The sequence below is a fragment of the Brassica napus genome, chromosome C4 (assembly GCF_020379485.1).
Source record: "Brassica napus cultivar Da-Ae chromosome C4, Da-Ae, whole genome shotgun sequence".
Taxonomy (NCBI): Eukaryota; Viridiplantae; Streptophyta; class Magnoliopsida; order Brassicales; family Brassicaceae; genus Brassica; species Brassica napus.
The window spans coordinates 7791928-7807126 of NC_063447.1; the positions used below are offsets into that span (position 1 = coordinate 7791928).

The 15199-nt window shown below is 34.7% G+C and overlaps 2 protein-coding genes across 2 annotated transcripts; one reads left to right on the plus strand and one right to left on the minus strand.

The window, feature by feature from the left end:
* Positions 1 to 1270: 1270 nt before the first annotated feature.
* Positions 1271 to 2146, plus strand: LOC106390234 (60S ribosomal protein L36-2-like). Its single transcript, XM_013830653.3, has 3 exons — positions 1271 to 1460; positions 1623 to 1822; positions 1953 to 2146. The coding sequence occupies exons 1-3, from the start codon at positions 1359 to 1361 to the stop codon at positions 1987 to 1989; spliced, it is 339 nt and encodes a 112-aa protein (XP_013686107.1). The 5' UTR covers positions 1271 to 1358; the 3' UTR covers positions 1990 to 2146.
* A 10323-nt stretch (positions 2147 to 12469) lies between these two features.
* LOC106394695 (dof zinc finger protein DOF2.4) lies at positions 12470 to 14172 on the minus strand. Its single transcript, XM_013835265.3, has 2 exons — positions 13905 to 14172; positions 12470 to 13724 (listed from the first exon to the last, which is right to left on the minus strand). The coding sequence occupies exons 1-2, from the start codon at positions 13953 to 13955 to the stop codon at positions 12798 to 12800; spliced, it is 978 nt and encodes a 325-aa protein (XP_013690719.2). The 5' UTR covers positions 13956 to 14172; the 3' UTR covers positions 12470 to 12797.
* Between the last annotated feature and the right edge of the window lie 1027 nt (positions 14173 to 15199).

The following is a 15199-nucleotide window of genomic DNA, read 5'->3' on the forward strand; positions in this document are numbered from 1 at the left end:
AAAAAAAATCCTAAACAAAAGAGATTTGTATCATATTTTTTAATTCCTAACCAAAAGAGAATTGTAAGAAGTTGATAGTATATTTTAAAAGAGAATTTGATGATGAAAAATTGAACATGATACTAAAAATTATTTAATTAAAAAACAAAGTGTAAAAATAGTATTGATATAAAGTGTAAAAATCATAATTTTAAAATTATTTAAGAGTAACTAGAAATAATTATTTGATAGCAATAAGATTTTTATGAAATTCTAAACATGAGATAATTGTAAAAGTGTATATGATAATACTTTTCTTTTAACCACGTGGTAGTGGTCCAGTGGTTAAACTCAACCTGGGAAGTCATGGATTCGAGTGCCGCTGGGAGGTGATTATCTTGAGGGACCTTCGAGCCCAATACGGAGAAGCCTGCTAACGTGTGGCCACTTGTGGGATTTACATGGGGTGATCACCAGCCCTCCTGGATGACTCGTCGGGCTCTCCGGCTAAGCTACGGAGGATGGTCATTGGCGCTAGTCGGATCTTCTCGAGGCTCAAGATACCAGGATCATCAAAAAAAAATACTTTTCTTTTTCTAAAATCCTAAACAAAAATATAAAAAAGTATCTGATAGTTTTTTTTTTTAATTATAAATAAAAACGAGATTTATAAAATATAATTTTTCATTTTTAAAAAAAATTCATAACAAAAGTAAACATACCTATTTAATTCATTTTAATTAAAATGTTATTATAAAAATATATCATTAATAAATAATGAATCAAGAAAATTATTTAACATCATATAAGTTTAATAAAACATTAAATTAGTACATAAGAAAGTGTATAATGTTGACATTGCTTCTTGGCCTTATTTAACTTCCAAATTCCTTTTTATTTCATTATAATTATTATTTTGGGTTGGATCAAGTTTAAATTTTTACGTTTGGATGTTTTTTCTAGCTCTAACAAATATTCACTTAAACTTATGTGTAAAAACGAGTTTTTAACTATAAAATAAATTTCACATAACATATGCAAAAACAATTTTAAAACAATAATAAAATAATAATTTAATATTCCTTATTAAATTAAAATATTAAATAAAGCATGTTGCAACGCACAGCCGAATCCAGTTAATTATAAAAGCTTATTTGGACCTGTGGCTTATCCCATCATATATCAAATCGGTTCTAATGTTACCCAAATATAATCTAAGAAGCTCGATAAATACTTAGGCCCACTATCTTAGAAAAATCTATAGCCCAATAAATAATTAGGCCCACTTATAATAAAATGCTAGGGTTTTCCAATTTGTCGCAGTATATAATAAATTTGCCTTTCTCTTAAGTGTTTTTAGCGGCTGCAGAGAGAGAAAAATGGCAACACCTCAAGTGAAGACTGGTCTGTTCGTTGGTCTGAACAAAGGTCACGTCGTCACCAGACGTGAGTTAGCTCCTCGTCCCAACTCTCGCAAAGGGGTATGCATCTCTCCATCTCCTACTCTTTCAGACAAATAATGTCTTGTCTGAATGATTTGCTTAGTTTTGACTGAATCATAGTTTTGATAGAATATTAGTTAGATTCCACATAGTCATTGAGAAATGATGTTGTATTGAGGTGTACGTTTTGGATCTTTGTAGAAAACGAGCAAGAGGACGTTGTTCATCAGATCACTGATCAGGGAGGTTGCTGGCTTTGCTCCTTACGAGAAGAGAATCACTGAGCTTCTCAAGGTTGGTAAAGACAAGAGGGCTCTCAAGGTCGCTAAGAGGAAGTTGGGTACCCACAAGAGAGCCAAGCGAAAGAGAGAGGAGATGTCTAGTGTTCTCCGCAAGATGAGGTATACTATTCAACCCCCAACCATTTGATTCTTGTTTTTTTTTGTCGTCTTTTCATTTCTCCAAGATATTTAGTTGTGTCTATATTATTTTGCTTAGTTTACTGAACTTTGGTTGGTTTTTGTCTTGTAGGTCTGGTGGTGGTGGTGTTACTGAGAAGAAGAAATAAACATTTTAAGTCTTCTATGTTATTGGAGTATTAAGTCTTTTTGTTCGCTCTTGCTAATCAGCTTTATATTCTCAAAAGACCTTTGTGTTGTGTTTTGTTAGAAATATGGATTTAATGTTTGCTTCACTCTGTTCTATTAAGCTTTTCAAACTTGTTACTTTCGTGCAATTGTTTTACTCCCTCCTTGGTTAAATTAAGCCTGATAATCAGTAGCCCAAATAATAACCAAAACGACTTTATTTGTCGCAGTTTAGGGGATGTATTCAATCTAAAATTTGAGATGATTTGATTTTTAATGAGGATTTAAATGATTTTAAGTAATTGTAGAGAATTTTTTTAAAATCACTTGAAAACTTTAAAATTCTACAACTTAAAATATTAACAGTGGATTTCAAAGTACTTTATAAAATGTCAAGTTCAATAATATTAGATTTTAAATGAGTTTTTAAAATTCATGTTTCAATAATAGTGGATTTGTCATTTTGACACAAATCACCTAAAAATTTCAATTGAATACACTCCCCTTACTATTTCTACATGTTGCACGCACTTATGTTTCTACTGAAACAACAGAAGTAAAATAGACCAAGCTAGTTTCTTAAGATCCATTCACTTTAATGCACACACATTATGTTTCTACTTAGCTCTTGTTATCGAATAATTTTCACTCACACATAATATTTACCAAGAAGAGCATGGATTGTAAACGGATGTTTTCATTACATCTTTCTGGTATTTGAACTCGGGTGATGGGTGCACAAAAAAAAAGAACTCGGGTGATGGGTGCACAAAAAAAAAGAACTCGGCTGATGTGGATTACATGTCCTAAAGTTAGTTGATATGAGCTTCTGGTTCAGAATTCTTATTGCTTTTAGTATATAGGTAGAATCAAAGGGATTTTCCATATAAGCATGCATGATTATGTAAAATATGGATATACGTTGGTGTATTTTTTTAAAGTGTATGGCTGGCTAATCAGGAATCTTTGGTCTAAAATTGAAGAACGTGTGTGTTTGATGACGCCGCGAGGAAGAAACGTGACAGGGTAATGCTTCTAAGAGATTATAATCCCTTCACCACTTTATATACATCGATCAATTGCAAACACCTAAAAGATGATAGAGACTCTAGATCCTTTTGTATTTTTTATTTATTTATGAACGAAAGTAAGTATATTTCCATGTAGTCATGTTCAACTCCGGTGGTAGATAAAGAAATTTAATTCAATTTAAAATGTTTTGTTCCCGACATGAAGAGATTGTGAACAAAATTTTTTATAAACTTTTCTTGTTACGAAAAAGTTCAGTTTAATCTTTAGGATATCGTTTGGAATCTTGTGGCATCTACATACTATAAATGCTATTTTCTAATCCCCCCACAATTATCCTTATCTACAACTACAAGCCACAAAATAACTCCACTACAAAGCGCCGGTACCAATAAGATGCAGTTTTGATATAGAAATGCAAATGCTGCGCATGATTTTTCTTTTTCTGAGAATCAGAAACTATAATACAATATTCCTCTCATCTCCATTGGTAGAACAAGTTTAGTATAACCAGGCCCGGTTCAAAACGTTAGTGGACCTTGTGCCATAAAAAAAAATTTATCCTAGGTTAATGGTTGATTTTATAAATTGGGCCCTTGATTTTAAAAAAACTTGGAAGACCTGTTATGAACCAGATTCAGATTGTAGATGACTCATAACCAAAAGATTATGATTTGTAATTTTTCTATTTATCTATGACGGTGTAATCTCCTATATAAGGAACCTCTATGTTATGAATAAAGATAGACTTTTCCATTACTTTTATAACATGTTATAAGCACGAAACTCTAAATCCCTAAGCTAATACCCAAATCGAAAAACCCTAAAACCCTAACCCTAGCCGGCGATCCGACGAACCCTAAACCCCGATCGCATCTCTTGTTCCCGTATCTGTTCCAGCTCGCGTCCCCGATCAGCTTCAGCCCAAGGCGTTCCTGATCCTAGCTCAGACGTTCGCGACCCGAGAGCAGCTTCAGCATGCGACCTCTTCCTCGTTCGCGACAGCATCAGACAGCTCGCGTCCGACGATCAAGTCGTTCTCGATCAAGCAACAAAGGACGTCCGCAACCCGATAAAAGCGACTCGATCCATTCCAGCTCGCGTCCCGTTCGTGTCCAGCTCGCGGCTCAACTCCTTTGGTGGTCCGATTCAACAATCATCTAAGGTTAAAAGGTAATTCAAAACCTAAGAACCCATAATCGAACATGGATTGATTGATAAAGAATGAAACCCTAAAACCCTAATCTTTATGAATCAAAACCATAGGGTAATAGATCAAAAATCCTAATTGAGTAAATCGAAGCTCTAAAAGTTCGATACCCCAAACCCTAAGTCATGTTCCTACATGATTAAAACCCCAAATCGGTTTTTACAAGTTAAAATCCGATAAACCCTAACCCTATATCTGTAAACCCTAAATAATATAAGTATCAGAATTAATTATACTATAATTATCAAATCACATATTAAAACCCTAATCGAATATTTTGAAATCAAAACTGTTTTCGGTTTTGATCATTTAGGTTTTAAATCTGATTGAATTTGATGCTATGTTGCTAGAATTGTTTGACAGTTAAATTGATAGATTTATTTTCTCATCCTGCTTGGTTAATTGTTCATCTGATTTAAAATTGTTTAAACCGACCAGCCTGTTAAAACATTGATTGAATCCGATAGGTTGCTAGCTTGCTTTGCTTATATAATCCGATAAGTTGATAGATTGATTGAGGTTTACTTGTTTAAAATCTGAATGATCTGATTGCATGTTTCTTGAGGTTTAATATCATCTGCTAGGATTGATAGTTTTGTAATATGATCTGTTTTAAATAGAAACCCTAAATAATCCGTATGATAGGTTATATTGATCTGATTTGGATGTCTTTGAGAATTGAGAATCTGTATGCTAGATTGATAGATTCATGATAAAATCTAACGTCTTGAGGTTTAAGATTGTATGCTAAGTTCGATTAATTTGATTGATTTGATTATATGTTTTTGAGGTTTGATAAATTCAGATACTAGATAAATTATTTACACATGGTTTATGCTAAATACCAATCGGCCTTGAAACTGATTCATTGAAATTCATGCTTGAAATCTATATTCTATTATTGCTAAAATCAGTTTTGAAACTGATTCATTGAAATTCATGCTTGAAATCTATATTCTAGTATTGCTAAAATCAGCCTTGAAACTGATTGAGTGATTAATAAATCTTTTTACTAGTCTTGCTAAAATCCATTGATTGTTAAACCCTAATTGCATGATTAATTGAATCCGTTTTTGCTAGTCTTGATAAACCATAATATTATGAGCACATAGAAATAGTATTGCTGAAACTTGCTAGAAATTGACTGATTGATTAAATGCCTTTAAGATTGATAGTCTCATTGTCCTCACAAGATTGAAATCCGAATTGATTGTTTTTAAGAGTAAAGCCGCATGAAAATTATACCTAAATATTGAGTGATATATGATTTGAGATGTCGAAAATCAACCTGGATTTTGCTGCCCTAAATCTCTCTGGAGATAATTATTTACGGTGGGCATTGGATACAAAGATTATCCTAAAGTCAAAAAGACTTGGTGAATGTATCATAGAAGGCAATAATGCCAATGAGAAAGATTGATACAGAGAAATATTAATTATTAGCCATCATCTTATTAAGAGTCTCAAAGATCAGTATCTCACTATAGAGAATCCTCTAGACCTTTGAACATAGTTAAAAATCGAGATATGATCACCAAAGAACGATGTTATTACCAAAGACCCTATTTGATTAGAGGAAGCCCAGAATCCAGGACTATAAGTCTGTGGATGAGTCTATTGCTAGCTGGGCAAAATAATGGATTACTGATGAGAAACAGTGAATTGAGACCTCCTGGATTAACCCCATTACCTGATACCAATAATGCCGCAGAAGAAAAAAAAAAGGTAACCACGTCCAGAATGATAGACCACACGGTCATGGCTGTGGAGGGTGGAAAGGACGTGGCCATGGCCACTATAACACATTTGGCCGTGGGAATCACTATGGCAGAGGCCGTGGGTACCAACCCAATTTGAGCCATGGTCAAGGCAGTGGCCGTGGTATATCCTTTAAACCACAAAGCTCGACCAAATCAGTGTGCCATAGATGTGGAATGGAGAACCATTGGGCTAAGATATGAAGGACTCCCAAACATTTTTGTGACCTCTATCAAAGAGAGTCTGAAAGGAAAGAATCCTGAAACCCACTTGGTCTATAAAGATGGTAAAAATAATTTCAAACATGATCAAGATGATCTTATGGAATATGAGACTTATGATTGCCTAAAAGAACCAAGTTGATAATCTAATTTTGACATCAAACTTGTGTGATTGTTTTGCTTGTATGCTTTCTCTGATTTTTATCTCTTTGAATTTATTTCTATTACATTGTCTGCTTAGATTAAATGGATGAATGATTTTTCTATATGAGTACACTGAAAAACGCCAATATAAGTAATAAAGCAGGTATCGCCAGTCTGAAAGAAGACTATGGCTAGGCTAATATATTATTGCCTAAGGGTATGCATCTAGAAATCAGTGATGCCTTATATTCACCCAGCTCTAAGAGCAAGAGCAACTTATTGAGTTTTAAAGATATAAGAATGAATGGTTTCCATATTGAAACAATGGGCGAAGGAAACAAAGAGTTCCTTCAGATATATGTATAAAATCGCCCAAGACCATAATAAGTCCTAAAGACTATACATGCATTCTCTACTGACCTAGACTATGCATAGATCAGTATTATAGAGGCTAAAAGCCTGTGAAAATATACACTTTATGGCACGGCCGGATTGGCCATCCTGGTCCAAACATGATGCAAAAATTGATATTCAAAAGACACACATTAAAAGATAAGAAGAGTTATCCCAAAGAATCTCACGAGTGTAGCATGTACACAAGAGAAACTCATTAGGCCATCACCAGTAAAACGGCTACGAGCCCCTTTTTCATAATAAAGACTATATGTCTAGATAATACTGGTGAATACATGTCCCAAGCGTTTAAATGATTATGGTATGTCCATGGTGGTAAGTGTGGACAATTCTGTGATACATGTCCATACCAAGAACGGCTTGGCCGAAATCTTTTAAAACGCAAATAGCTGATTGAAAGACCATAACTTATGAGGTCAAGACTCTCATTCACACCTTGGGCCACACGATATTTACATGCACCTAAGTTAATACGCATCAGACCATTTAGTGAGCATAAATATCCCCTATCACAATTATTAACGGGCCAAGAGTCAGACATACCCCATCATAAGACATTTGGATGTGTTGTCTATGTACTAATTTTTCCACCACAAAGAACTAAGATGGGACCTCTAAAGAAGGATGGGGATATATGTTGGATATGATTTTCCCACAATAATAAAGTACCTTGAGCCAACTATGGGTGATTATATTTGAGGCCAGGTACACAGATTATTTTAAGACCAAGAGGAGAAAAATAATAAAGCTGGTAAAAGAATGGTAAAAGAAATAGAATGGAATCAACCATCAATGTCTTGGCAAGATCCTCGGACTAAAGAATGTGAAATAGACGTCCAAAGATTATACATTTATAAAGCTAGCTAATCAAATGTCAGACACATTTGCTGACCCGAAAAAGAATGACTAAGTCATATATAAACCAGCTTGTAAAGCACCAACGAATTTGATATCCAAAAAGAGACACAATCAAGTTGCTACAGAGTCTAGACAACGTATGAAACGTGGTAGACCAAATAGGTTCCAAAAGATAAGAATCCTCGGAAACAAAAGAAAGGTGCAGAGAATGATAATCAAAATCCAAATCCGAGGTTACTAAGGAAACCATCCTGACATAGAGATAAGGCCGGCCGGCTCTAAGGTACAAGTACCAAACAATGTAGCTTGGGACGCCAAGCTGCAAAATATTAAAGGTCCTGATAATAATGAATCTCAATCGATTATATCATGTCTGGAACATAATGAAACCAATAAGGAATGTCGACATAAGATGATTTATTTGCATACAAGGTAGCACTTGAATTTATGAATATAAGCGAGGATCATGAACCCACGTCAATATAAGAGTGCACACTCGTAGAACAGATTGGATTGAATGGAAATGTGGGGTTAAATAGTTTAAGGAAGAACGATGTATTGGCCATATGATTAAGACGCCATATGATGTTAAAACCAGTGGATATAAATGGGTCTTGTGAAGAATAGAAATCGTGAGATATAAAGCTGATGTTGCACAAGGATTCTCACAAAGACCAGTAATAGATTATGAGGAGACATACTCCCATGTGGTGGATGCAACTACTTTTAGATTTCTCATAAGTCTGGCTATATAAGAGAAAAAATTAGATTTGCAGCAAGTTGATGTAGTGACTGCATATTTATATGGTCCACTGGATAATGAAAGTACTAGAGGGTACTGAGTTGAAAGTACAGCAAATTCTCGAGAACAATATTGATAATAATCAAAGTATATGATATGAATATCCTAGGAACCTCTGGATACAATTTTTTCAAACAGTTGAATATCTCAAGAAAGTGTTTGAGATGAAAGATCTTGGAAAACAAAGTTTTGTTTGGGATTACAGCTTGAGTACATTAACAATGAAATCCTTGTGCATCAAATAGTATATACAGAAAAGGGTACTCAAGAGATTTAATATGGACCAGTCTCACCAATTATCTAGTACATGGGCGTGAGACCACTTGTTTTGGACACTGATCCATTCAATCCAAAGGTGGACGATAAAGAAGTCCATTTAGTCCTGAGATGGACGATGCAGAAGTCTTGTTTTAGACACTGATCTGATTGGTCCATAAGAAGGACGATGAATAAGCCATTGATTTTGGTTTATTTTATACTAACCAGCCCAAAGAAGGGTTATTTGGTTTTGTTGATTTGTTTTCAGACAGGTTATGTTTTACACATGGTGGTACAAGCATATCACAACAACATCATCCAAGATTTCGTGTGTGTGTATTTGAGGTTGATGACTCAATATGTTCGATCAGATTGTGGCATGGCCGATGGTAAAGAAGAACCAACTATCATGTTCGAGGACGAAGCATATTCTGCTCAAGATCTTCATCACCCACGGATTGCGAAAAATTGGAGAGGTCCAAGGGATCTTCAGTAATGTCCAAATCAGGGGGAGTAATGTGTGTTGTACTCTTTTTCCTTCACCATGGTTTTGTCCCAATTGGGTTTTCCTGGTAAGGTTTTAATGAGGCAACATTAAAGCACATTACAAGCTCTAAATTATTATGTCATCCAAGGGGGAGTGTTATGAACCAGATTGTGAATGGTTCATGACCAAGAGATTATGATTTGTAATCTTTCCATTTATTTATGACGGTGTAATCTCCTATATAAGGAACCTCTATGTTATGAATAAAAACAGACTTTTCCATTACTTTTATAACAAGACCCTATTAAAAAAAATCCGGTGAAAAGGTGGGGACCCTGTGCTCTTGCACCTTGGGCACTACCCCAAAGCCGACATTGAGTATAACCTTGTCTAGACCGTCAGAAAATAATTTTAATCTTATAGGAGAAAGGTTAATCGGTTCCAGTATGTGATTTTAATTTGTCCAGATCAAACTGCATATGGTTAACCATAAAACCATAGCATGGTTTGATTATGGTTTGATCCTACCTAGTGGAACTAGTCCTATACAGGCCGGGTCAAAATCAAGCCATCTTTTGTAAGGTCTCAAATATTGGCTTGATGTGGTCTGAATTAAGCCTTTTATATTTGATTCCTACATTCTCTTGTACGGTTGTACCACATTTTCTATAGCTAGATGTTAATGTTGTCCTTATGAATAATTGAAAATATTGTAATTGTCTTGTAAGAAATGCAACTGGATTTGTTTTATTAGTATAAATGAAGTTCGAAATATTATTTGGATAGACATGTTTTTATCAGATGTTTAAGTACTTTTAGGAACCAATATAACATCTCTACTCTTTTTATGTCTTATCTTCAGTCTCGATTTATCAGTGGGCTGTCTCATCTAGTGTTGGATTGATTAGTTCACTTACGTTGGCCAAAATGGACGTGATTATGTACGTACCTCTAAGTCATGCGGTTAGTTAATGACCAAGATCTTGAGTTTAAATAACACACCTCATTATTTGATCTAGGAGGGCCCTTGGGACCTAGTGCAGGTGTTAAGATATTAAGAAACAGTAAAGCAAGAGCATGTTTCAGAAGGTTGATAAATTTCTTATAAAACAGGCACCTTTGCCATCGAACAATTTCAACTCATGCTTTTTTAATATAACCATACAAATTCCAAAATTATGCTTTTGTTTTGGGGGAATGTTTTTATAAAGAAAGTATTGATTAAAAAAAATTGTATCTGTGAAAAAACAAATTTTAATATTATATATAAATGTTTCTTTGTTATATACATGCTGTAAAGTGAAGGCTGATGTATCCAAAGTACACAAATATGCTGGTCGTCGTCTATATATGCTAGACCTGCACATATGCACAGAGTTACATACATTATAAGGTGACAAAATTTAGCTTGGATTTCTGAGCCCCATGCTACAATTCTTCTGTTGAGGATTCCTCATATTATCATATATAGTACCCCTGCCTTACAAGTTACACTATCCTATTACCTATATATCTTGATTTAACGTTCCTTTACATTTCTTTTATTTTATGAACAATTTGAAATTATTTTAATTTCATTCTAGTGGAAAACTGGCTTACTATCAGTTAATTCAAATTGTGATGATGTCAATATGATAACTAGTGAAAACAGGCAACTTTGAATACTATGGTGATGATTATGTTTAGTACTATTTGAATAAAAATAACTCGACTATTAGGAGATCGGACAGGTTTTTATGATGTGGCATAGCTTTATAGGTTTGAATGTGCTTTATTCCATATTGGTGAGCAGACATTGGTACTTGCAAAAGCAGAACAATCATCTAATTTTGATTCCTTTCTTTCATTGTGAACCAATCCCTCCTCTTTTAGGTCCCAAAACAAAATACCAATGGTTGTTATAACTATATTTTTTTGGTAAACTTGTTATAACTATTTATATCTTGTTTAGATTGTTAAAAGAAAATGAATGTTTTCCTTTATAATGTTTCATATTCGAATTTACTCTCAATTGACAAAAGAAAATCTTGTTTAAATTTATAAATTCAATTAATAAGATAAAGGATGACAAAAAAAGAAGAAGATAAAGTTAAGTGTGTGAAAACTTTTTTTGCTAAATTATCTTCTTTTAACGTTTATGTATTACCGTTTATAACGTAAAAATTGATGTAAAAAAGTAGCCAGTAATCTCCGGTAAATGGGACAATGGAAGAAGAGGGAAGAAACTCCAATAATGACCAAATCAGCAGAGGCTTGAGAATGACCTCTTCTAACACTTAACAGTGAAAAATGGAAGACGAGGTCCACACAAACTGACAAAAAAGCAAATCTGTCGCCTAGTGAGCTGTGTACACGCGTTCCAAAGCGCGTCAAATTGTCATTCTTAAGATTAAAATTCTCGTCCCGACATTGATTCTCTGCTTCTGTCCTTCTCAAATGTTTCATAGTCACATGTAAGAAAATATAGCCGTCATCTCAATTCTAAAGAAATCTTTTGAACAGAAAAATTTGAATTCTATATCACAAACGTTTAAAAACATAAAAATTAGAAATGTTATATTCTTAGTGGGTTCATTAAAATGTTTATGTGAGACATTAAAACATCCATAGGGGCACGTCTATTGTTCCTTTCTAAAGATCTTTCCGCCAAACCTCACCTTGCCTATCAAGCCTACGTCTTCAGATTTGGTTCCTAAAACCTTTCTCTTCATCCACATGACAAGTCTCTCACTGGCAATTTGCGTGGTTCAAGTGCTCTCTTTTCACAGAATTTCATCTAACAGATTACTTGGTGACTTTTGTTTTTACATAAAAATATTCTTACTTTTATATTTAAATAAAAATTCCAAACAAACAGAGGTCGACCTGGAGATGTACTATTAGCTATGGTGAGAACCTTCAGAATCAAGTCCTAGTGATACTTTCAAGACAATTTGTGGCGAGATTAAGCTCTATCTAATATATATCATAATTAATGAAAAGAGGTTGATTAGCTCGTTAAAGATTCATATTTCGTTTATCTTTTCGGTCAATTTTCTTTCAGTTCTATATTTTATTCAAATTCGAGAGTAAAGAGGAGATCAACTCAGGAAGAAACCTTTAGACCAAAATAGTGTTTTATTTTTGGCTGTTCGGTTGAGAACAATGTGGTTTACTATTTAATTAAACATAATTGACTGGCTTGTAAGGAAGCCCGGTAAAGAGAAGTTATTGATCAATGTAAAATTTAATAATTAATAAGCAATAAGGTTTAGAACAATATATAATATTTAGACTATACTAGTGAAAAATAAAACTAGCTCATTCAACATATCATGACTTTAATACGATTGACAAATACATAGATATCCATCTAAGACATTAAGATAGTAGTAATCAAACTCAAAATGTAACAAAGGAAGTGCTGATACAGCATAGGAACAGTCTCAGACACACCTAATAACTTAAGCTACGTACCTAGAACCATATATAGAGAACAGGGAAGACGTAAACACCATAAACTAAATAAAAAACGTAAAACAAGATAAAATAAACCTAATAATTAGTAACTAGGGGTTTTCATCAATAAGTACCCTCTAGTTTCTTCTTCTTTTTGTTGTTGGTTGAACTCAACGAGAAGAGCCGAACGTAGAAAGATCAGTCCAGGAAGAGCAATTACCATTGACATTAACCCATTTGTAAGGATTATTATCTTCAACTTTAACTGAAGAAAACTGCGACGCCAAAGCAGATGAGATCGACGCAGAAGTTATCCTCGGTGACTCACAAGGGTAAAACCCATTTGAAGATGGATTAGGATTAGAGTCCTCCAAGTTTCCACCTCCCAAAATCTGCGGCTGCTGATGATGCGACGCCGTTCTCCACTCATCAACACAGCTCATAAGAGACCCACCAGGATTTCCCATGTGGATTGATCTCAAGTCTTGACTCAATCCTCCATAGTTCAACAAGCTCATGTTGTTGTCTGTTTTTGTATTATCTGTGAGATCTCCTAGATGATGATTATAACTAGGATTCATTAGCCTACCTGGAGACAAAATCTGGCTCAAGATATTCTCATGGGTTCCTCCATAGTTCGAGGAGAGAATCGCGCTGATGGTGGATGCATTCCCTGAGGCAGCGGAGGAGAAGCTTGTGTTGTTGCTAGTGGCGGTGCTGCTATTGTTATTGCTGCTGCTTTTAGTTCGCCTGTTTCTCCGGCAGCCACCACCGACGGGGACGTTGCGGAGGGCACCGCCACGTGTCCAGTATCTCCGGCAGGTTTTGCAGAAGTGGCGTGGCTGAGTGAGGCTGTAGTTGTTGAAGTAGCAGAACTTGGTGTTGGTGGATTCGCATCTTGGACATTTTAGTGCTGCTTCGGGCATGGCTACGTTTGCTTGTCTTGCTCTGTCCACCATCGATCCTGGTCGGATCGAGCCGCTGCCTCCGCTACCGTTAGACAGCGGCTGGGATTGTGGCTGCAGCTGAGGAGGAAGACCATGACCTCCGGTTGCTGAGGCTCCTGCGCCTCCCTGATTATAATTGCTCGGAGGAGCCTAAAATAATTTAAACAAATGTGAAAAAAGAATAAGGAATTATTGAAAGTGAACAATAATATTCAAGAACATGCTAAGCAAGAAGAGTTTGATTCCCAAATTTTAGCATGTAATTACTAAGCAATTTTTTTTTGTCTCATATATAAGAAGTTTGTATATATGGAATTGTAAAGAACTTACTTGTTGCCAGTTGGATGAATCAAGATAAGCTTGGATGGAGGAGAAAACCATGGTTATACTCTCTCTTTTGATTTTATTCTTCAAAATTCTTAAAGTAAAGTTATATTCTTCTCTTTTTTTTTCTTGGTGGGTGATATTGGAACTAGATCTACTAGAGGAATCAGATCGAAGGAAAAAAACACAAAGAGAATGAAGGGAAAGAGGAGGAGGTTGAGTGTGAGAATGAAGATGGCTAAAATTAAAAGTGGGTACGAACCTTTATATATATTTATGTCCATATATATATATATATATGCATATGCTTATACAATATTTTGTGTGGGGGTATACGAAAATAATTGTTATATATGTAATTATTAGGGTTTGTGTTCCATATGGGGTGGGACTGACATGATTCTTTTTGTTTTCTTGCTTTAGTTAGGGTTTAAATTTATTATCAATATATAGTTTCATACACAAATATATATTAGTACATTTGCTTTTAACTTTTTTTGCCTTGTGATGGTCATCGCAGATATATAACTCGTTATTGTTTGACTAATGTTTAATTGTCATGTTATAAATAGAAGTATATTCTTGATATATGATTTCTATAGAGTACAAAATCAACTCTGATGCCCATAGAAAATAACTAAAAAAATATTTTGCTTTTGTTATTAACTAGAAACCCATTCAAAGACAATGATGTAATCTAATTGGATGCTGTCCCTATGTAAAATTGTAAAGTTAACCCTTGTCCCTTAAAATAATGACTGCAAGGTGTTTTTTGGTACAGATTGATCAACTTAAAGAATGAAGTATCTCTCGGTAAGAGTGATTACATAGTTGATTTCTGTCTAGATTGATCTGAGTAGAATATATGGAGTGAATTTAGGAGACAAAGGTGTTATGTAGACCGAACTTCGAGGTGTTACATAATGATTGTTAATAGGATCGTTGATCATATAATGATTTAGTATAATTATTTGAAAACAGAAAAGAAGATCAAAGAGATTGAAATTAGGAAAAGTGAGTGGAATGGGTGCTTTGGTCATTGGAAGACAGTCGAAGCATCGTGACCGGTCCATCATGTTCCCTCTTGCTTTGCTTTTTTTTCTCTGCATGGCAATATCTCTCTCGTAGATGTGATTGATCTTCACGCTCCCTCGAACAGCGTGACTCTTACTCTCTCCATCTCCCTATACATTGAAGTTTGGACCTTCGGTTCATTTCCCAAGGCTTCTTTTCCAAGTTTAACTTAGCATTCTGCATAATATTCCTCACAAACTTTGATATATTTCATCTTACTCCGTTTC